The sequence below is a fragment of the Rhinolophus sinicus genome, chromosome 8, assembly GCF_057876585.1.
Source record: "Rhinolophus sinicus isolate RSI-liver-muscle chromosome 8, RSI-T2T, whole genome shotgun sequence".
Taxonomy (NCBI): domain Eukaryota; kingdom Metazoa; phylum Chordata; class Mammalia; order Chiroptera; family Rhinolophidae; genus Rhinolophus; species Rhinolophus sinicus.
The window spans coordinates 38,362,032-38,385,019 of NC_142508.1; the positions used below are offsets into that span (position 1 = coordinate 38,362,032).

Genomic DNA, 22,988 nt, shown 5'->3' on the forward strand with positions numbered 1-22,988 from the left:
CAGCTGAGTCTAGGTACATTACAAATGAGAATGTTAAGCATCTTGAAGGCAGGCCCTTTGATTTGCTCACTGCCTTCTTAGTGCCAAACACATAGTGGATACTCAACAAATATTTGGTGACTAAACAGGAAACCAAAAGCTCAGACCCCATCGGGGCTTCACGCACAAGGCTCCATGTCTGGATTTCACCTGCTTCAAACTCGGACTCACCCAAAAGCTCTGCTTACACAAACTGAAATTCTGGGTGGGTGGCATCGACTGAACCTCATGGGAGCAGGATGTCTGCCACAAGATCCAGACCCAAGGACATGGTCCCAATTCCCCAGCCCAATCCCCCTCCCTGGTCCATAATTTTGCTCCTCAAAATATGCCCAGGAAACATGTCTCCCTCCTGAGAGGGTCAGCCTCAGTCTAAAACAGAATTCTCACCTGCATCTGAGGTGAAGAGCTGACCCTGTCCACTGTACCCTGCTCTAGCCAGAATCCAGGAATCCAGGGCCACTCCCTCCTCCCTGGAGGATCTGGACTCAGCGCCACACTTCCAGACCCCCGGCTCCATTCACATCTCAGGAGTCCTGAGTCCTACCTACACCTTCCCAGGTACTCAGGAGTCTGAAAACCCACCACTTCCAAGATCCAAGCAACCTCCATTCAAGGCTCCAATGACCCAGGAACCTGACCCCAATTAGCAGACAGGAGGCCTGGCTAGCTCTTACTCTCCCAACATGTAAGATAATCAGCCGCATCCCTTATGGAACCCTGGTCCTCCCTGTCCCAGCCCAGAAGGGACCCAGGAGTTGGGGGAGCAGCCCCTCCCCTCTTCTGTGGGGGCAGCTGAGCCAGGGGTCAGGCCATGGTGGGAAGGCCAAGAGGGGCGGGGTGAGCGGGGATTGGGAGGGAAGACAGCAGCGTGGGCGGCTGGCAGACTGAGGGAAAGACCAGCAGAAGGAAAGAGAAACTGGGAGAAGGAGGAAGAGAGAAAGTGAGGAGAACCAGGGAGAGGAGGAAACAGCAGATGTGGAGGGCCAGAGAGAGAGAGAGAGAAGAAAAAGGAAGAGATTGAGTGAGGGAGAGAGAGAGAGAGATGGGAAGACACACAGAGAGAGAGAATGAGACAGAGACTTAAGGAAGAGACTCTGTGAGTCCGACAGAAAAAGATTTGGACAGAAACAGAAAGATTGGGAGAGAACGTGATATGGGTGTGTGTGAGAGAGACAGAAAGTGAGACTGGAGACAGAGACAGTCTAAAAGAAAGGGAGAATGTGAGAGGAAGAGAGACCATAGAGACAAGAGACAAAGACAGAAAGAGTGAGTGAGCATATAAGTGAAACTGAGGCCTAGGAGAGACAGCACCTAAGACACAGAGGAGGGAGGCTGTGGCTGGTGCCCCAGCACCCACACTGCCCTCTTGTCCCCTGTCTTTGGGACCCCAGAGCCGGTAAGTTCCCTGGCTGGGCTGGGAGGGGCTGCCTGGGTGTGCATTCCTGATGCCCCAGGGCTTGGCAGGGATGTCTCAGGGTTGCTTGTGGGAGGGCAAGAGACAGGTAGCTGGGGGCAGCCGGAAAGAGGCAGGGAATGGGGGGGATCCCTAAGCACAGAGAGGGTCAAATTCCTTGCCAGAGCTCAGGGGGCAAGAATAAAGGAGCCCCTATTCTCTGTCTTGGGCTGCCGACAACTGCCCCCACCCGCAGCTGCCAGTGCCGCCCACCTCTCTTGGCATCACTCTTGGTATGCGGCCCTGGGCCAGAGCCTCCCCCAGCCCCCCAGTCCCCAAACAACAGGCTCTTTCTCCTCAGCCTCCTCAGACCTGGGAGCCCCTGACCCTGTCTCTGTCCCCAGCCGGGTCAGCTGCAGAGACATGCACACAGCTCTTTTCTTTCTCTCCCCAAGCCCTTGATGGAGGAGGGCAGACCTCGGAGCAGCCTCAGCCTAGCCAGCAGCGCCTCTACCATCTCCTCACTCAGCAGCCTGAACACCAAGGTTGGAGCTTCTGGGTGGGGCTGGGGAGGAGGGCAGGGCTCTGGGCTGCCCCATCCTCCTATTTTCTAGCTTTGGGTTCAGTGCCACCCAAGGGACTCTGGTTGTTAAGAGCAAGGATCCTTAGCAACGGGGCCTGCCAGATCTAGTTAGGTCCCAAATTGCCTACTAGCAGCAGCTAGGAATTCAGAGGCACTTCCAGCTGTTCCCACCCCATGTATTTTCCTGATTTGAAGCCAGAGTAAAAAACCCTGCTTGACTCTGGTTGCTAACCTAAGGCTACTCCCCAGCCATGAAGGCGCCCCCTAGGAATCAGGAGCAGTGGCTACTCTGGCTTAGGACTGAGAACTCCCTGTCTTATCTCTAGCCATCCAATCTACCCAATTCTGAATTTGACAGGGAAAGAGCTTTCTGACAATAAGGCTCCATGAGGCCTGAAATACTTACATCCCAAATCATCACTCCAGCCCATAGTTCAGTCATGACACTCATTTTCTTGTCCTCCTGTCATTCCCGTCACTCATTTCCATTTCCCCAAGTTCAGAATCCATAGATTCAATCCTGACCTTGGTCACACCATCCCCAAGGGCATCCTGTGGGGTGAGTTGCCAAGGAGCAGGGATGCTGTCTATTGGGATGGAGGGATTTGGAGCCTCTCTCTACCAGGACATGGTTGCTAAAGGATATCACTCCTTGGCACTGAAGCATCCTTTGATTCTGGCTGACCCATCACCAGAGACTCAGCTTGGAGGTCTCTCCTGATTATGGGGACCTCTCAGGCAATATTTCCAGTTCAGATCCCAAAGGCTGGATCACATCTCTGGCTCTGGTGGCCAAGGGCGTCCTCTCTTTGGCAGTGGATGCTTGATTCCCAAATTCCTTCTCTGTCAGCCAGTAGCCTCTTCCTTGCCTCCAAACACCTCCCTCCACCCATAAAAAGTATCTCTCAATTCTGCACTGTACATACCCAATTCTGATCTCAAAACTCAGCTCTCTCCTTGACCTGGTTTCTCTGGGCAGTCCAGCAAGGGGGTCACCTGTACCACCTCCCCAAGCCCATCGGGTGTCCTGTTCACTTCTCTCTTCCTTCTCTCCTCAGAAGTCCACCCGGGCAGTAAGCAAGGTGCACACCTTCGGGAAGAGGGGCAATGCACTCAGGAGGGACCCCAACCTCCCCGTGCACATCCGAGGCTGGCTGCACAAGCAGGTGGAGTGAGCAGGAGAAGGGAAAGGACACTCCAAGTGACGTTAGAGGCTGTGTCCCTGGCTGGCTGCTGTTGCTCTCCTTCCAAGTCTCCAAATTGGTCTTTTTTGCTATCACTGCTTCTCCCCTTATTCTGTCATTGTTTCATTCATTCATTCATTCATTCATTCATTCATTCATTCAGTGACCATTTCTTGAACATTTATTTACAATTACAATGTGCCAAGCCCTGGGACACATGCCACACTAATAGGGCCAGTATCTGTAGTACATTCAAGGTGGGGGTGGAGTGGGGATGGATAACAAATTAATAAACACATAATTGGAATAAATGAAATAGCATATAATATGTATATTACATAATATAAAATTAGAATATATGAAATAAAATAAGTGATTGCAGATTGTAGGAAGTGTTGTGAAGGGCTGTGAAGAAATAACATGGGGATGTGCTCGAAAGTGGCTGAGGGGATGAGAGCTGCCTTTGACTGTGGTCAGGGAAGGCATCTCTGAGGAGATAACATTTGAGCTGAGAACTAAGTGACAAGAAGGAGCTCATCATGCTAAGATCTGGGGGCAGAGGGACTGCAAAAGCAAAAGGCTCTGCAGCAGACCATCGTTGGGTGTTTGGAGCAAGCCAAGGGGGAGAGATAGGATGGGTGTCTGAGCAGCGATTCTCAAAGTGCAGTTCCAGATCAGCAGTGTCAGTATCATCTGAAACTTGCTAGAAAGAATTGTCAGGCCACACCCCAGATCTACTGACTTCAGAACTCGGGGGATGAGACCCAGGAATCTGGTTTTAACAAGCCCTCCTGGTGAATTTTATGCACTTCCAAGTTCGAGATTCCATGTCAGCCAGTAAACTAGGGTAAGGAATTTGTAATTTATTCTAACTTTGACAGTAAGCTCTGTTTTGAGCAGGGACTCACATGATCTGATTTATCATTTTAAAAGATCCTGTTGCTTCCGGGGAAACCTATTGAAGAGAAGAGGGGCACAAGGTTGGGGATGGACTGGTTCTGGCAGAAGCTCAGTGCCCATTTCCTGCCCTCTCTGCCTCAGGCTCCAGAGTAATTGGACCAAGTCTTCATATATACAGCCCCTGCCCACGTGTGGTACAGTATTGTGTTCCAGCCATCCCGTAACTTCTCAACCTCCAGTTGACAGATGAGAAAACGTGAGGGTCCTAGTGGGAAATGACTTGTTTAGGGGAAGTTTGAAAGTGGTGGAGTCAAACTCAGGTCCGACTGTGTCTGGAATCTGTCCTCTCAACCACAGCACACTGTTTCAGTTCACCTAAATCTATTGTATCAAACACGTGTCTCTGCTCCTTCCATCTCTTTGGGTCTCTGTCTCCAAGCGTCACTGTCTCCATCTCCTTTTTTCCTCTCCCCTCTACTCAGGTCTCTCCTCCCACTCTCTCTCCCTAGGACAGCTCTGGGCTTCGGCTCTGGAAACGCCGCTGGTTCGTCCTCTCCGGCCATTGCCTCTTCTATTACAAGGGTCAGTGCTCCAGCTGGATGGGGCGGGCGCCCTTTCCTTTACCCTTCAGATCCCCCTGTGATCCCTCACCCCAGCCCTTATTTTGCAGACAGCCGCGAGGAGAGCGTCCTGGGCAGCGTTCTGCTCCCCAGCTATAGTATCAGGCCAGATGGGCCAGGAGCCCCCCGAGGGCGGCGCTTCACCTTCACCGTGAGTCCGTCCAACCCCCATGGGCACTAAGGTACTAGGTGATGGGGACAGGCATCAGAGCATCCATTATTGGAGATAAAATATCTTGGCCAGGGTCGATGGCATCCTCCCTTTTGGAGGGCCCAGGCGTCCAGGTCCCCATCTCTGTCTTCCCTCAGGCGGAGCACCCGGGCATGAGGACCTATGTTTTGGCTGCTGACACGCTGGAGGACCTGCGGGGCTGGCTCCGCGCCCTGGGCCGGGCCTCCCGTGCGGAGGGGGATGATTGGTGAGTTATAGGCCACGCCTTTGACCCTGTACCTCCAACCTGGGTCAGTCTCATCATCCCCCAACTCCGCCCCTTGAGGCCCTCCTCAACATCCAATCTTTAGTCTTCTAGCTGCTAGGAAGACTCCGCTCTTCAGGCCCCATCATTAGAAGAACTTCAGCTCTTCCAATCAACAAAAGACCTTTCCCTCTAAGCACCGCCCATCACTTTGTCCAGCCCCCCAATCAACATTTCACACTCTCTGATTGACTCCCTCGGAAGTCTACAGCCCCTCCAGGTTGCCACCAAAACAACGTCAGATGAAGAAAAAAAAAAAAAAAAAAAAAGGAAAGGCTTCAGACAGTTTTTGTCTCGGTCTGCTCCAGTTTTCAGGCTGGAGATTCATGGTTTGAGGCATTGGGTTCGGTGACCTGAACGGACCTTGTGGCCCTGCATAAGGTCACTTCGGGCCTTAGTTTCCCCATCGGCAAAATGGGAACAATGATTTATAATGCACCACCTCCCCTTTTTTTCTGTATAGGTCCCTGTGTCCTTATTTGTGAAATTAGAATAAGAGCTGTTATGAGGTTCAGAGGAATGATGTCTTTTTCTGTGCCCACTTGCTAGTGGGCGACCCAAGTCACTTGCGCGTCCCCAGCCTGGGGAGGGCCCTGGCGGCCCCGGTGGCCCCCCGGAGGTGAGCAAAGGGGAAGCGGGGCGCAGCTTAGAATCACCGGAAGTGGCTCGGCTTTCCAGAGATCGTGGCCGACCTGGGGTGCTCACTCCCAGCCCCACAGCCGACTTCCAATCTGGACCCGGGATTCAGAGGACGAGGAGCCCGGAGTGAGTTGGACGAGGGAATCTGGGATGAGACAGTTCTATTGAGCTTCAGGGAAAAAGTTTTATTGGGGGCGTGGCCTAAGAGAAGGGCAAGGACTGAGACTTATTAGGGGCGGGTTTAGTGCTCTCCTGCTCGAGTGTGACTTGCTGGGGTTCTTGTGGGATCAGAGCCTGTCCGGGAGAAGGCCTCAGGAGATGCCACAAAGGGGAAATTATTCAGGATCTGACCAAGAGAAGGGCTCTGCTCCTGGAGGGATAGTGAGACGCACAGAAGGGAGATTCGTCCTTGAGGCTGACTTGGTGGGTGGTGGGGTGAGGGGGCTCTAGTTGATCAGTTCCCCGTTTCTCTCCTCCCCACAGCCTTTTCACACCCCTCTCTCGCCCTCCTTCCCCTCTGAGCCTCCCCCGGCCTCGCTCTGCTCCTGCACGCAGACCTCCTCCCTCCTCAGGTGACACAGCAATCCCTGCTAGACCCCATACCCCCTTGAGTCGCATCGATGTGCGGCCTCCCCTGGATTGGGGCCCCCAGCGCCAGACACTCTCCCGGCCCCCCACTCCCCGCCCAGGACCCTCCTCTGAGGCTGAGGGAGGAAGGCCTCCCAGGAGTCCCCAGAACTGGAGTCAGGAGGCCAGAAAACAGGTGAGCAGAGAGGTGACAGGGTGGGGGACTCATCTCTCTTATGGCCATGGGGCTATCATTCTAGGCTGGTTTCTAGGCCATTACCCCCTGAGAATCATGGGGATTGTAGTTCAGCATGATCACAGCTGGGTTCAGATGTAAGAAGGAGAGTAGACTTTATCTGCCATTAGTCCACAGGGCTGTCTTTTCTGCATGGTCTCAGGCCATTATGCCTTAAGCTTTATAGGGATTGTAGTCCAGAATACTGTCCTCCAAGACAATGCTGTGACAGTTTATCTTTCCAAGTTGGTCACCTGATGTTTTCTCTGAGCATCATGGAATTGTTCCCCAGAATATCCATAGCTAACCACAAATGTGAGAGTGAGAATAGATTGCAACTGCCATCAGTCCCCAGGGCTGTTTTGCTAGGCTTGTCTATTTGTTATCATCCTCTGTTTTCCCACAGTGGCACATACCTGCAGAGCAGATAGTTGAGGAGGTTGGGGGGCCCAGTTCTGAACCTCAGTCTCCTACGGCATAGCAATTCTGGACACGTACACTTTAGTATTTGTTACTAGGACATGCCAGTTTCTGATCATCTCTATTTCAGTATTCCCCTCAGGTCCCGCCTGGCTCCTCCACATATCTCCAGCTGCCTCCAAGACCTCCAGGGACTCGGGCTTCCATGGTTTTATTGGTAGGTATCCTCGAGTCTGCCAGAGCCCCTTTTCTTGCTTTCTTTGCTATGGTGAATGTCATCTCCTGGACTAGTGTGACTAGAGAAGACTGGATATTTCAAAGTCTTTGGGTAGGTGTTTCTATTAGTTTCCTAGGTCTGCTGCAACTAGGAGATATATATATATATATATATATATATATATATATATATATATATATAATATCTCTCCATACATTCAGATAATCTTCTAGATCTTTTATTTGTGGTTTAAAGTTTTTCCATAGAATTCTTGTGAGTTCTTAGTTAAGGTATCTCCTAAATTCCAGGTAGTTCTTGATAGCTATTTGAATGATATCTCCTTTTAAAATTATGTTTTCTAGTTATCGATATTATAGGGATATGCTATTAATGTTTGTAGTTTCATCTTGCCCTTGGCAACCTTGCTGAATTCTCTTATTTGTTCTCATCACTCTGAGTTGCTGGTTTTTCTGGGTAGATGAGTATGTCACCTTTAAATAATGATGTTTTTATTTTCCCCTTTGGTCCTTACACCTCTTTTTGTTTCCTTTGTCTTATGTTATAGCATTGGTCAGGATCTCTAATACAGCCTTAAACAGTAACAGTAATAGTGAGCATCTTTGTTTAATTCTCAGTCGTAAAGGAAATGTCTAAATTTTCTCCATTAATTATAATGTTTGCTATAGATATTTGGTAACACAGCCCATTGTATCTTCTTAAAGCCAAGAATCAGGCAATTGGTCTAGAGGTTTTCTAAAGTTTGTAAAGATGCTAATAAGGAGAGGGGTGTCTGTTAGTAGAAACAGGGCTCAGCTTAGCATGGAGCTACAATAAGGATCTGTCTGTCCATGTGACCCCTGGCTTTCCTCCTTCTCAGCCAGGTCCTCCCCTGGACTCATCCTTCCACCAAAGCTTGGAGACAGATGTAAGTTCTCCCCGACCCAACCCCTGCTGAGTTCTCAGAGTTGGGAAGAGAATATTCTAGATGGTCGTGGTGATGGGGGGGAAAGAAGGGGAAGAGCCAGATCTGGTCCATAAATAGCTCCCATTCTCCTTTCTCTAGACTCTGTTGACCAAGTTGTGTGGGCAGGACCGACTCCTGAAGAGGCTGCAGGAGGAGATAGACCAGAGACAAGAGGAGAAGGTACGGGGCTCTGGGATGGGAGGGGATGCCTAGCTTCTCTACATGCCCTTAGCCCTTCCTGATCCTTAGCATGCTGATGGCAAGGGGCTGGGTGTGGCTTCAGGAGATTAACCTTTTTCCATCTGGGAGCAGGAGCAGCTAGAAGCAGCCCTGGAGTTGACCAGGCAGCAGCTAGGCCAAGCAACCAGAGAGGCTTCAGCTCCCCGGAGGGCCTGGGGACGTCAGCGCCTTCTGCAGGACCGACTGGTCAGTGTGAGGGCCACTCTTTGTCACCTGACCCAGGTGAGCATCTGGAAAGGAGCATGCCCTCCCAAGAGGCCTCAGGGCTCCGCATGTTGTTACTGAAGGGGACCTGACCCCAAGAGTTCATGGGAAGGTAGTTCTTAAGAATTACCCCCTCCCCAAGATTTAAACCAGTGATCTTGACTGTCCAAGAACGTGTGCAGCAGCAGAACTTAATTTAGCAATTCAAGAGGGTGATTTTGATACAGGATTCCTGGCTTTGAAGCTCAGCTTCCATTCATAGTAGCTGTGTGACCTTAGAGAAGTTACTTAACCCCTCTGGGCCTTAGATGCATCTTATGTAAACTCACGATGCTAAACATAGTATTTACTTCATAAGGTCATTGTGAAGACTTCATAAATATATATAAATGAATGAATGAATATTTAGTACCTATTATACGTTAAGCAATATTTAAGTGTTAGCTATAATTATTATTATCTGTAAAATGGAGACATTAATAGCACCTATGTCACAAGAATTAAATGAATGCTAAGAACAATGCCTGACATGTTAAGTGTGTAAGGAATGTTAGCTATTATAATTATTATTATTGGTATTGACAAGGAGGTTTCGTCTGCCCAGAGGTGCATAGAGGTTGTGGTCTTGACTGTCCCAAGAATTGATTAGATGTGCCCTAGGGCAGTGCAAAGGTAATCCAGAGGATTCAGAAAAGGATTTTATTTCTCTACACTAGCAGCTTATTGGAACGGTAGGTTCCATGTAGACTCTGGGGTTCCTAGTAGTTGGAGCAAAGAGGCCTTTGGGAATTGTAGTCAATGTACGCCAAGGGCACCAGGGACCAGTTGGGAAAAGATGAAGTGGGGAAAGATCAGGTGGGTGGGCTTGCTAACTCTGTATCTCCCCCTTTCTGGGATCTGAGGAGCGAGAGCGGGTGTGGGACACATACAGCGGCCTGGAACAGGAGCTGGGCACCTTGAGAGAGACCCTTGAGTACCTGCTGCACCTTGGGTCCCCCCAGGTACATCTCTGCCCCAAACTTCCAAGCCCCACCTTTTACTCCAAGTTCACCTGGGATTCCTTTTGGCATGTAAGCCCCTCCCACAGAATCAAAGCCCCTCCTACTTTATCACAAGCTCCTCCCCCTCTGTCCTTTTCTTTCATTTAAAACCCCTTATTGTAAGACCTACCTTTAGATTCAGGGCCACTCCCCCTCTGGTTTTAAATCTCGCCTCTTATTTTGAAGCTCTACTCTCTGTGTCAAAACTCAACTCCTCATCCCTGTTTCCGTCCAGTAAGTTCATCCTGACTTCTACTGTTACATTTATCCTCTGGAGTTTCCAATTCTAAATTGAAAGCCTTAGTTCAAACCCCATTCTTGAAGTATAAACCCCGTTGCTTAGCCTCAGACCTACTTCTTTATTCTAAGCCTAGCCATCAAATTTCTAAATCATGTATCTTTAGTTAAGGACATTGATTCTAGTATTAAATGCATACTCACAGATTTCAGCCTTGCTTTTTTTATGCTAAACTCTCCCACTTCTTCCTAAAATCCACTCCTCAACTTTAATCCCCCACCTATTGGCGTTAAATATCACTCAGCATCAACAATGTAGGAAGAGAACAATACATCACAACCAAACTGGGTTTATTATGGGAATGCAAGGTTAGTTTAGCACTTGAAAATCAGTCCATATATTTCACCACATTTAACAAAATAAAGGAGAAAAACCATCTGATCATCTCAATAAACACAGGAAAAAAAATGACAAAATTCAACATTCATTAATGATAAATGCTCTCAGCAAAGCAGGAATAGAAGGAACTTCCTTAATCTGATAAAAGGCATTTACAAGAAATCTATAGCAAACATTATAGTGGTCAGTGAAATATTGAAAACTTTGCCCCTGATATCTGCAACAAGACAAGGATGTCTGCTATTACCAGTTCTAGTCAATATTGTACCAGAGGTCATAGACAGCACAAGTCTGAGAAATAAATAAAAAGTATAGGGACCAGAAAGGAAGAAGTAAAGCTGTTTTAATTTACAGATGACGTGACTGTGTATATGTAGAATATCCAAAATAATTTCCAGGTAAAACTATGAGAATAAGCATATTCAGCAGTCACTGAATGCAAGGTTAATATGCAAAAATCAACTGTCTTTCTATATGTTAGTACCAAATAAATTAGAAAATAAATATTTGTAAATAGCAGTGTTTATAATTAACATAAGCAAATTAAATATCTAAGAAAAAATCACATGAAAGATATGCAAGACACCTACTCTGAAAGCCACAAAACATCATTAAGAGAAGGTAAAGACCTATATAAATGGGAAGATATACACAGATGGGAAAGATACACTAGTGCTAAGATGTAGTCTCCCCACATTGATTTCTCCAGTGGGGATCTGCAATCCCAATACAAATCCGGGAGGTTTTTATGTGGAGATTGCGAGCTGACTATAAATTGTATCTTGAAATATATAAGGCCAAGAGTAGCCCAGGCAACCTCCAAAAAAAACCTGGAGGTCTAACATAACTGGATATCAAGTCTGAGTGTAAAGCGACAGTTAATAAAACAGTGTAGTATTGACATAAGTTTAGACAAACGGACCAAAGGAATAGAATAGGGTATTCAGAAACAGACTCACATATATTTATATCGTCACCTATTTAGGACAGAGGTAACACTGCAGAACTGTACAGAAAAGACAGTGCTTGTGATAAATGGTAGTGGGTCAATGAGATATCCATATGGAAATGGACATCCATAAATATTGCCTCCAATATGTACACACAGTCCATTTATGACTCCATAAATACAGCCCAGCTGATTTCAGACCCTGTCCGTGGCCTATCAACTTTAACTGTCCTTGCATTTTCCCACCTTTGAGTTACAAATTCCTTTCCTCTTCCCAGGACAGATCGTCTGCTCAGCAGCAGCTGTGGATGATGGAAGACACACTGGCAGGTCTGGGGGGCCCCCAGAAACCACCTCCTCATACTGAGCCTGACTCCCCATCCCCCGCACTCCAAGGGGAGGAGTCCTCAGAGAGAGAGGTGAGATCACACCTCTCTCCCCTCCCCCAGCTCCCTGTCTCATCTGCCCCTGGCTCAGCTCATCATTCACTCATGTCTTTCCCTATCCCTTGACCAGCTAACCAACCTCTGGCAAGTATCGTATGCTCCAGAAGCCTTTGTTTCCTTATTTGTTACACGTGGTCATAGTCCAGTGGTGTGCTAGAACCAGCTCCCACCATCTCCCAAGGGCCAACTGCCTGCATCTCTCCCCCACTCCACATTCAATGATGTCTTGTCAATAGCTTGAAATTGACCATGGTGGGAGTGATTGGCAAATGCTACAAACCAGTGCTCTTTTCTCCCAGGGAGGCATTGGTTAAATGTTTACCAGACACTTCTGATCAAAACCCTCACTTTGCAGGGACCAATAAGAAGAAGAAAGGGTGACTAGGAAGAGCCTGACACAGAGTCAGTGTTCAGGAAGTACAAGCCACTATTGTCATAACTGGGTTAGAACCACTGCTTGTTGTGACCTTCAGATCATGTATCCAGGAGATCTGGGTTCAGATTCCAGCTCTGCTGTCTTTGTGACATCCGTCATTGACCCCATTCTCTGAGCCTCAGTTTCCCCATATGTAAAATAGGGATAATAATAGGTGTCTTGTGCATTTATTGAGGGGATTTAATGAGATAATGCAGGAAAAGTACTTAGCACCATGCCAGATGCATAATCATTATAAAATCTTGCACTTATAATGTCTCACCACGTGCCAGGTACTGTTCTAAGGGCCTTACGTGTACAGATTCAATTCTCATATCAGAAGTTTAAATATGGCCCAGAGAAGTAAAGTAACTTGCCCAAGGTCACACAGCTATTAGATGGCAGAGCTGAGATTGAAACCAGGTTGTCTGGCTCCTAGTTTTCAATCTTAACCCTACACATGCTGTGTCTCATTTGCTAAGTGCTTAAAAAATGGTGATAATGATAATGATAATCATGATGCCCCTTTCCCAACCCCTCCAGAGCCTGCCTGAGTCCTTGGAGCTGAGTTCACCCCGGCCCCCTGAGGCTGACTGGGGGCAGCCTCCGGGGGCCGACAGAGATCTCGCCGGCCCTCACTCAGGTGAGCATCCTGGGTGAAGCGGGACTTGCCTGGCATTTTCTGTCCTCACCAAGTCCCTTTCTGCCCTTCTAGGTCTTGGATCTCCAAGGGTCTCCCGGGCTTCCAGTCCTGAGGGTCGCTGCCCCACTTCCCCACTGTCAGGAACCAAGGTAGGCAGTCCATTGACCCCCCTCGTAATCGTTTGATCTCGTAATCGTTTGATCTGACCACCACGGACTCCCCACTCTTCGAAAAACAGCTAGAAGAGGGGAGTTGTAAGGCCGCACCCCAGATCAGAGAGGATGTGATATGTGAAGTGTTGGGATTGAATTTTGTCTCCGCCACTTCTAAGCTGTGTGACTTTGGGTCGGTTACTAAACCTCTCTCTGCCTCCATTCTCTCATCTGCAAAACAGAGCTAATAGCACTGCCTACCACCTAGAGCTGATGTGAGGATTCAAACTAGATGAATGCCCATAAAGGGTTGGAAGTAGTGTCTGGATATAGTAAGTACGCCATTCACTCATTCCTTTATCAATTCATTCATTCTACAAATATTGATTAAATATTGTCTTCACTATCTAATAAGGTAGCCAGTAGCCACATGTGGCTATTTAAATGAATTAAAATGAAATAAAATGAAAAATGTACTCACACTTGCCTCATTTTAAGTGCTCAGGAGCGACATGTGGCCAGTGGCTGTCCTGTTGGACAGTGTAGGTGTAGTCCACCTCCGTCACCATAGAGAGTTCTAATGCACAGAGATGTTTAGGCACTGAGGTCACAAATGGGAACAAGAACAAAAAATCCTCTCATGAATCTGGTGTTCTAGTGGATATCAGAGGCAGATAAACAGTTTACTGTACATAATTTTATACATTATAAGTGCTAAATTAAAACAGAACTCTGTGAGGGGGATTGGGATACTTGAGGAAGGACTGTAATTATAAATGGCTTGATCTGGGAAGGTTTCATGGAAAGGTGATGTTTGTGCAGATACCTGAAGAAGGTGAGGAAGTGAGCCTTGGGGATATCTGGTGGAAGAGCTTTACAGGCAAAGGGAACAGCTTTTGCAAAGGTTGCGAGGCAGGAGTGGGCCTGGTGTGTTGAAGTAGCAGCTAGAAAGCCAGTGTGGCTGGAACTGAGTAAGCAAGCAATGGAGAAAGAGGTGGATAATGAGAACAAATGGGTACTGGGGCAGATCGTGCTGGGCCTTGTGGTGCAGGGTGGGGACTTTGCTTTAACTGTGAGTGAGCCAGAAGGAAGCCAAGGAGAGTTCTGAGCAGAGAGAAACAGGAGCTGCCCTATGAGGGAACTGGCGCCCTCTGGTGGCCGAATGAGGAATAGATTGCTGGATAAGGGCTGGGGCAGGGAGCCGAATGAGGGGGCGGGGGACTGGGAGATAGGCCAGGCGGGAAATAATAGTAGTTTCCAGTAGGTCAGAAGAAATGGAGTTGTTGAGAGGGACTTGGAGTCTAGATATACCGGTCTTCAAACCTTATTCCAAACCCTTGGGATCAGATGTAATTTAAAATGCAAAATTTTTCAGATTCTAGATGAGTAATAGAGTACATATATACTTGTACTGGGGATTCTGTAAAGCCTCCAGTGGCCTCTGGCGCAGCACCCATAATCAACACATTAATTAACATTTCTTCAAAAAATGTATGAATATTCATACTAAATGGGATAAAGGCTATAAATAAATCTCAATTTAAATGTCAACCTTTTTTTTGTTGTTTTGTTTTTTTTAAATGAACTACTAAATGAGCAAATCAGAGTGGAATAAAAATAGATTAGAAATATCAGGCACTTTTTATTTCTAAGGAAAAAGGTTTAGTAAGACATGTCACGCAATCCAGGTACAAATGAAGCTAAGTACCGGAATGTACATTTGCAGTAAATGCTCATGACATTTGGTGGCTTGAGGACTCTGGAGATAGGGGTCACTGGTCAAAAGATCAACACTGTCATCGAGTTGGAGTTGGACATCTGAAGCAGGGCCAGGAATTGGATTCCCTGGGGATGGGGTAGGTGGCCTTCATAGAGGTGGCCGTGTTATTTGCTCTTTAACAAAGGGTCTCGTCTGGGCAGTGTCCCTTTCATTGAGTAAACTGGTTAGAATCTCTTGGTCACTGAGAAATAGACACGGTTAAAAGTCAGCAAGGAACTGATCCCCCATTTCACCATTTCTTCCATGGGGAGTTTTCCCCCTGTATCCCCAACATTATCAACATCATTGCTGTAATGCTCTTGAATTTCTGATCTCATACTATTTTAGCAGTTCCTCTATCCCCCAATAAATGTCCAACAGGCAAATTATTGCAGGTGGCCAGTAGGATCTTCTCCTTGAACCTGATCACCTTGGGCATGAAAAAACAAAATGTAGCCTCACCTTCTTATCGATGATGCCAAATCTGGTTGCTTGAGGACTTTGGGGAAAGAAGGCCCTTTAGTTTTCATCTGCAGAGTCATTTTCCAGTGTAATCAGAGCCCTGCCTGTGCTTATGTTTGCTTCTACTGGTTTATCAACCGCCTTCTGAGAACCAACCACTGCAAATTGGCATCTCTAAAAATCTTGGGTCCTGGGTTTCCTGGTACCTGCAGCCACTGTACAGTTAAAAAATAAAAAATAAAATGTGGTGGTGGTGATCCTTGCTCTTCACAGAGTGTAAACTTCTATGGTTAGAAGCTGTATGTGGAGATGCCACACTAGGCAGAAAGCAAATACCCCCAAAATGCCATTCTTCACAAGACATTGAGGAAGGAGACTTCCAGAGCGTTTATTCAGGAACCAAACTCAACAGTTTTCTTCCAGTCTAGTTTGTCTGCAATGGTCTCATGCTGCTCATCACGAGGTGATTACTGAACTTGTCCAAAAAGATTTTTCTGGATCCCATGATTTCCTGTTTGCATAATAATACCCAAGTTATGGAAAATTGTAGACGTGTTCTAAAGTGTGTCTTGTGTACGTGTGTGGCCCTAGCATGCTCAGGAGCAGATCATCTGAGCCTGGCACCCTTCAAGCCTGTCATTGTCATCTCTCATTGCTATTGGTGACGTTTTTGTAGGAGCACATCCGATATTGTCTTAGCAAACTCACCAGTGTAATTTATGACCTACAGACGAATCGTCAGACGTCTTACATCATATGCCTCTTCATTGTTGCCAGCCTATGGTCACAATCAATGGTCAGGTGTTCATGGAATGTTCTAGCTTGTTTCATGACCAAAAGCCAGTTGGGGATATCTGGTTACATCCTTGTGAATGCACGGTCCAGGTCTTCATATTTTGCCCTATGCAGAGTTTCTCTGCTTGTCATCAGTTCCTGGTCATCACTGCCCCTGTGAAACTTCCATGACGTCTTTCTGTTCAAGTCACATCACATCCAGGGGTACCTCATGGCTTCCTAGTCACTGAGCTGTTGCAGCAGACGCTCCACAATCCTGCTCCTGAAGTGATTCTTCTCTCCAAGCTCTTGGAAGTGACGGATGTTTCTGTTGCTTCTTTTCTCTATCTTCGGGGCTATCTTTGGCTCTTTGCGACATCTTCAGAGAGCAATTAAACCAGAAGTCACAAATAACCAAACAAAGGTGAGGAAAAGAGCAGTAGATGCAGACGGTGTGCTGAGACTCAGGCTATGCCAGGCGGATATTGGCACCAAATTCCAGAAAACAAATGTCTGTTTTCAGATTTTTTTATTTTTATTTTTTGGAATTGCAAATAAGATATTTTGGGAGATTTTGGCAGATTTTGAAGGTGGAGCCAACAAACTTTCCTGGCAGGTTAGAGGTGGGGTGTGAGGAGTCAGAATGACCATGAGATTCTTGGCCTGGGCATCTGGAAGAAGGCAGTTACCAGGCAGGAGATAGGGCAGGAAGGGAAGGTGAGGAGTTTGGGTTTGAATATGTTAATTAACTCTGAGTTTCATGCTTGTGGTGTTTCTCATTCGTGCTGTTGTGGTCCCTGGCCTCTTGTGTATAGGGTTTGGCCTGGGCCCTGTGATTCCTGAGCTGAACTGGGTTGGACTGAGGAGCTTCAGATGTAAACACGATCATAGCAGAGGGAGGTGTGTGCTGTGATGGTGAAAACGTGAGGCCCTGGGGTCTCAGACAGCCTGGCATGTTGGGGATGGTTTCCTGGAGGAAGAGAGACCTGGAAGGATGAGTTAGAATTTACCAAGTGGGGAAGCAGGGAAACAGCTGGAACGCATATCCAGGTTATGGTGGGGATTTAGGAAGACATGGCATCTGCTAGCCTACAGGACGTCTTTTTGTGAATTAGAGATAGGCGCCCCTTCTGCGTGGGCAGAACATGTTTTGGTCAGTGGTGGGCTCAGCCCTTGGGCAGTGAGCAACGCATACAACTGCACACAGTCTCTTGAGAGCACAGAGCTCTGGCTTCCACTACCCCATCCACAAACTGAAGGGTTGTTTAATTTAGGCACCCTTCTTGAGTGCCAGGCCCTGCAGGGCTGGGGCTCCAGACCAGTCCCTCCGTTCAAGGACCTGCACTTGTGAGCTGACTTTGGTGAACCGCTACATCAGAACCTATTTTTCAGTGGCCTCCCCCATCCCAAAGCTGGCAAAGGGTTCCTGCAGGAAAAGTATGGCTTATGGATTTGGCAGGACCATTCTAGTGCCCAGTAAGACATCAGCCGATGACCAATCCAAGTAGGGTGTCAGGAGGGTGAGCGAGCTGTCACCTATTCCCTCCCCCCTAAGCCACTGCAGAAAGAACTCCCAAATTCTCTTATTCGCTCAACATATATCTCCTGAGGCCTTCTAGGGGCCAGGCCCTGTGGAAGGTGTTGGGGGCCTAGGAACAAACTAGACCTGATGCTCAAGTCTGATGGGGGAGAGGGAGACTCTGACCATTGGAACGTCTTTTAAAAGATAGGTAAGCTGAATGAGAAAAAAGTTTGGCCCTGCAGAGAAGAGTACACCCAACAAAGGGAACAGATTTTGTGTGCAAAAGCATGGAGGTGATCGTGAAAGAGGCCGCTGCTCTGTATCAGAAACAAAACTAAATGTATTACTTCCTCAAGCAAGCTAGACCTATTCTTATAAGATACAGTCGCTCTGAGCAAAGCAGAGAAGTGGTCATACAGCATGGAGTTCAGAAACTGCTGTATTTTCAGAGCTAGCAGCATTTAGGGACTGGTTGACCTCAGACTGGGAAGCTTTGTGTCTGTTGCTGATGGGCTGACTTTTGGCTGTATGAGGCCATCACTGATCAGCTGACTGACTTTCAGAGAAGCGTGGTTTGAGTGCCAGCTGCGAGAGCTTGATGAAACCTTTCAAAGCATGCCTGCTGCTCCCTTATTATCGTGGATACAGAACAATCAATCAGTCTTTTTTTAGGAAGAGGGGAACTTCTGTATTCTCAGTGTTGTGTGTAAAGGACATGGATTGTTGGGGCTCCTCCGGGAATTGTTCCTGCCTCACCCCAATCCCACGGTTCCCGGGCTGCCAAGGTCCAGAGCTCAGGGGTGGTGTAGTGAGTTTCAGGCATTTCAGAGCTGATCAAGGAAAAAGATGTGACCGCAAGGTAGCAGTAGTACACACGAGCCTTATTTGTCCACACTTTGACAGGTTTGCCTGTGGGAGAAGTCCCTCCCAGCGAGACCTTTCAGAGGTTAACTGCGTGGGGGCTACTGCCCAGAGGAGGGGATGGCAGGAGAGATGGGAGAGGGGGCTTAAGAGTCTAGGCGATGTCATTGAGCAGCACAGTGGGGAGTCTCGGGGTTACCGAGCTCCTAAGGACAGCAGCTTCTTAGGGTCTTACAGCTACAGATTCATTTTACCTATGGCTAGCAGATTTGAAGTACAGCGTGGTGGAGTATTCCTAGTGGGCAGTCTCTAAATGGCTAAGAATATCTGCCTATTTAGGCTATGTTTGAAACAAGTAGGTGTATACAAGTTTGAATTTAGCCCTGGTAGGCTTTTGGGCCAATGGTTTGGCTCACTGTGAAGAAATAAATGATAGGGGTGGCCGGTTAGCTCAGTTGGTTAAAGCGTGGTGCTCTTAACAATAAGGTTGCCGGTTCGATCCCCGCATGGGCCACCGTGAGCTGCGTTCTCCACAACTAGATTGAAACAACTACTTGAGTTGGAGCTGATGGGTCCTGAAAAACACACTTAAGAAAAGAGAAAAGAAAGAAATGTCACAGGACCAATATACAGGAGCCATCATATATTTAACAGGCGGGCATGTGACTCAGGATTGGCCAGATCAGTAAAGCAGAGTGAACTACAGTGACTAGTCCTACAATAAGCATGGATTCAAGCTGTCTCCCTAGAATTTTCTAGCTGTTGGAGACTGCAGTAAAGAGTTCTCTTCCCTCTCCCCCCACCCTTAAACAACACATCTATTATCTTCCAGTTCTGTAGTCTCGAAGTCTGAAATCAGGGCCAGCCTCTGTCTGAAGCCACTAGGGAAGGATCTGGTCCGGGCTTTATTCCTTGGCTGTGGCCGTGTAACTCCAGTCATCACGTGGCTTTCTCCCTGTGTGTATGTGCATGTCTGTGTCCAAATTACCTTCTCTCCTGAAGGATAACACTTATTTTCAGCCAGATAGTTCTATCAGCCCATTTCCTGCCTGTAGCATCCCAGATGCCTGACAGCTTTTCTTCATTTAGCCCATCTCTGTCCCCTTCAGTTGAAGCTGACAGTGTCTCTGCTGAGATGATTTACTGGATCCGCACGTCACATGCCAAATATCTTAGCAAACGGCTCATCCAGCCACACCCTTGGTGTTCTCTTCAGAACATGCTTTCTCATTTTTTGCAGTACGGATAGGCTGAGAATTTTCCACATCTTCAAGTTCCAGTTTCTTTTTGCTGAACAATTTCTTCTTCGCTTTATCTCTGTCCTCTTGCATTTTAAGTTCATAAGGTTGAAGTCCACAATCAAGATGTCAGCAGGGCCATACTCCCTCTGAAGGCGCTGTGGAAGGATCTGATCCGGGCCTCTCTCCTAGCTTCTCGTAGTTTCTTAACTTGTGGCCACATAACTCCAATTGGCATATGATATTCTCCCTGTGTGCATCTTCCCTCTGGTTTTGAGGGCAAGACAGAAATCATAAAGTCCTCTTTAAAGCCAACCCAGGCTGATCCTCTGAACAGTTTAGTTATTTAAATCCTATTCTTCCTGTTGTTTTCACAGCTGATACAGAGTTGCTGTTTATTTTTTTAATCCCAAACACCCCAGAGTCCTATCTACTAGTGTGAAGAAGCTTGATATGTCCAGGGAAGTGTGGGTGTTTGTCAGGCTGGGGCTTCAGGTTCAAATAGGGCAGCTGATGGAGTTGAGGCCACAGGCGTGTGTAGGGACCAGGCCTCACAGGGCCTCAAATGCCTTTGTCCCAAGGATGCTTAGAGAACCTGGGAGGATGCAAGCAGTGGAAGGACAGCTTCGGTTCCAGGTGTAGAAAGAGGCCTCCGAGATCTGGTGGTGAACTTACTGGAAAGGGCAAGACTGGAGGCTAAGAGATTCGGGAAAGAGATAAAATTAAGGCCAAGGTTGGGGTCTTGAGGGGTTTCTCATCTCCCCAGGCACCCCTGGCCCGGCCCCGGATGAGTGCTCAGGAACAGTTGGAAAGAATACGCAGAAACCAGGAGTGTGGACGGCCTCTCCCTCGCCCAGCTTCTCCCCGGCTTCTTACTCTGGGGAGGACACTGTCCCCAGCCAGATGCCAGCCTGACATAGAACAAAGGGTAAGGGGAACAGAAGTGGGCCAGTGGGATGGTAGTGCGTCCTTTGCTCCTAGTTTGAGCCTCAGTTTCCCTCTTTGTAAAATGGGCAGGTTCCCAACCTCCTTACCCAGAACTGGGTTTCCAGATTTACCCCAACTTGTACTTGTGTTGAACTCAGCATCCTGGCTCCCCTAGCAGTGGGGGACTGACGTGGGTCAGAGACAACATTCCCACCTCACTAGGGTCACAGGTCTGGATCAGAAGCCCAGTTTTCCTTTTTAGTTACCATGTATTGTCAAAGGCAAAATAATAATGATAATAATAAACTGAGCAAGCAGGGAAATCCATTTTATTTACTCTATTGCAATGGGCAGAGTGCTCCAAATCTGAAGATCAGAGTATCTCATCAAGATGGTTTCATCTTAGATTTTTCTAGGGAGGAATTAGACAAATCATAGGTGGGGTGATTTTAGGGTTAGGATTGTTTTTGTAATTAGGGGGCATCTCAGTCAGCTGAACACAATATGTATCTCTGTGTCTAGCTAGTTTAAGGGGGACAGACAGTTAAGCTACTCGTTTATGAGGTAAAGAGTGAATTTGGAGGGTCTGTTTCTGGCCTTGTCATAGGTAAATAAGGTGGGGGTCTCCACTGATCTAAGTCACATGGAGGACAGGGGTTCTTTGAATGTAAAGTTAAATATTGTCAGTGTCTCTGAGGGCAATTTCATCCCCTCTCTAAGCCCCCTTCATTTCACCCTCAACGTGGGGCTTCCAGGTGAGGAATATTAATGCCCCAATTCCTTTGCAGCCTGTCCTAGGACATTCAGGAACCCAGAAATGGCTCAGAAGCTCCGGTTCCTGGAGCAGGTAAGGAACTGGAGGGCGGGGCAAGGAGTAGGGAAATCAATTTGCCAAAGGGGAGGGGAGTAGCGTTGTTTTTGAAGTCTCCTGAGTACTGAAGTGCATGTAGATCGCAGAATCTTTTAGAGACACTTAAGTTCCTGGGGCATCAGAAAGACCTAGATACCCAGTGAGAACCGAGGTTCCCCAAACTGCAAACCTGGGTGGATAGCAAAGTCGGCCGGAGCATCTGGAAGTCCGGTGAAATTTTCGGGAACCTGGACTACAAATCCCATAATGCATGTGGGCTTTTTATGAGGGCCGCGCCAGATTTAAAGTCCTTTAGAAACACGTGCTAGGCACTACAACTCTCAGAAGAACAGGCGTGGCGCTGTGGTCCCTCACTATACTGGCTAATTGTACATGTCCCCCAAATCTTTTTTCAAGTCCGAGGAACACCACCCCTTATTTGCCATTAGAAGGTCACCGGGAGCGAGTTCTCAGCCTCTCTCAAGCTCTGGCCACTGAGGCGTCGCAGTGGCACAGAATGATGACAGGTGAGGAGGGGCTGGGGACCTTGGGCTCCTGAGTTTTAGGAGGAGGGAGCCGAAGGCCAGGAATCCTAGGTCCTGGTGGGGAAGGATCTGAGGGCCACTGGGAACCCTCTGTCTTGATGAGGAAAGAACTGGACAGAGCTTGGGAGTTCTAGATTCCAAGCAGGAAAGGGCTGGAGCCCAGGACTCCTGGGTCTGGGGCAGTAGGCTACTGAGGGATCTGGACTCTTGGGACTGGGCTTCAGATCCAGGAGGAAAGGCCTGGAGGTACGGAATACCGGTTCCCAAAGTTTGCCATTCTCATTACCCCCTCGTCCTCTCCAGGTGGAAATTTGGACACTGGAGGAGAACCTCTTCCCCCTGCGCCGCCTCCTCCATCAGACCCCACGCCCCAGGTGACCTCGCCCCCAAGATCTCCTCCTGTGGCCAATTCCCCTTCCACCCTGTTCTCCCGCCGAGGTAGTGGGCGTGGCACAGGTCCCTCTTCCTGGGAGCCCACGTGGGATTCCGGGACCGCCCCTCCTGCCCTGACCCAAGATGAGGGGGCGTGGCCTCTGCGAGTCACTCTGCTGCAGTCCAGCTTCTGACCCACCCAAACGCGGCAGCAATCGGAGTGCGAGGGCTAGGGCGTGATCTGAAGGTACCGCCCGGAGATCTGGAGCCACTCTGGGCACCTGGGGGCGCGATCTAGTCCCCTCGTGGCCTACAAGGGGAGGGGTTATTATAGCCCAAATTTGGTTTTCCCAGCACTTGTTCAAATTCGGATTAAAACTTTGAACTTTTAGTTAATAACTTTCTCCTTGTCTGTTTGGGGTTGTGACACTGGTCTCTGAGAGGCAGAGCTGGAGTCTGGATTCCTGGGTCCCCAGGGAAGAGGGGGTAGGGATCTCGAATTTGTAGGTCTGAAGAAGGAGGAAGGGGGGGGGCCTGGATTACTGGGTTTGAGGGAGGAGGGGGCTGTGGCCAAACTTCCAAGCCTCTAGACTTCTGGCAATACTGGGCTTCCAGGATCCAGCCCCTATTTAAGGTTTGAGCCCACGGCCTCACCCGACTTTAGAGGTGGAAAGAGGCCTAGAGTGAGTGACAGAGGGAGAGACAGACTGAC

At 48.1% G+C, this 22,988-nt stretch overlaps 1 protein-coding gene across 6 annotated transcripts; it reads left to right on the top strand.

Annotated features, from left to right (window-relative positions):
• The first annotated feature begins 927 nt into the window (after window positions 1–927).
• Window positions 928–22,667, top strand: PLEKHA4 (pleckstrin homology domain containing A4). 6 transcript variants are annotated; one of them, XM_074316133.2, is made up of 21 exons: window positions 928–1,438; window positions 1,891–1,980; window positions 3,077–3,184; window positions 4,612–4,684; window positions 4,773–4,873; window positions 5,032–5,141; window positions 5,748–5,963; window positions 6,321–6,409; window positions 6,527–6,600; window positions 7,190–7,276; window positions 8,154–8,201; window positions 8,340–8,420; window positions 8,553–8,702; window positions 9,587–9,685; window positions 11,589–11,729; window positions 12,715–12,814; window positions 12,887–12,963; window positions 20,349–20,510; window positions 21,298–21,356; window positions 21,777–21,886; window positions 22,208–22,667. In XM_074316133.2, exons 2-21 carry the CDS (start codon window positions 1,897–1,899, stop codon window positions 22,468–22,470), a joined length of 2,232 nt encoding a protein of 743 aa, XP_074172234.1. In that variant the 5' UTR covers window positions 928–1,438; window positions 1,891–1,896; the 3' UTR covers window positions 22,471–22,667. The 6 variants fall into 6 exon arrangements, with proteins under 6 accessions (XP_074172234.1, XP_074172235.1, XP_019597232.2 ...); XM_074316134.2 differs by having other exon boundaries at window positions 7,202–7,276; XM_019741673.3 differs by having other exon boundaries at window positions 6,321–6,600.
• The last annotated feature ends 321 nt before the right edge of the window (window positions 22,668–22,988 follow it).

Coding starts and splice junctions, on each gene's coding strand:
- PLEKHA4 (XM_019741673.3), top strand. CDS start 1,897: ATGGAGGAGGGCAGACCTCGGAGCAGCCTCAGCCTAGCCAGCAGCGCC. Junction 5,142..5,747: donor CGTGCGGAGGGGGATGATTG/GTGAGTTATAGG, acceptor CCCACTTGCTAG/TGGGCGACCCAAGTCACTTG. Junction 11,730..12,714: donor AGGAGTCCTCAGAGAGAGAG/GTGAGATCACAC, acceptor CAACCCCTCCAG/AGCCTGCCTGAGTCCTTGGA.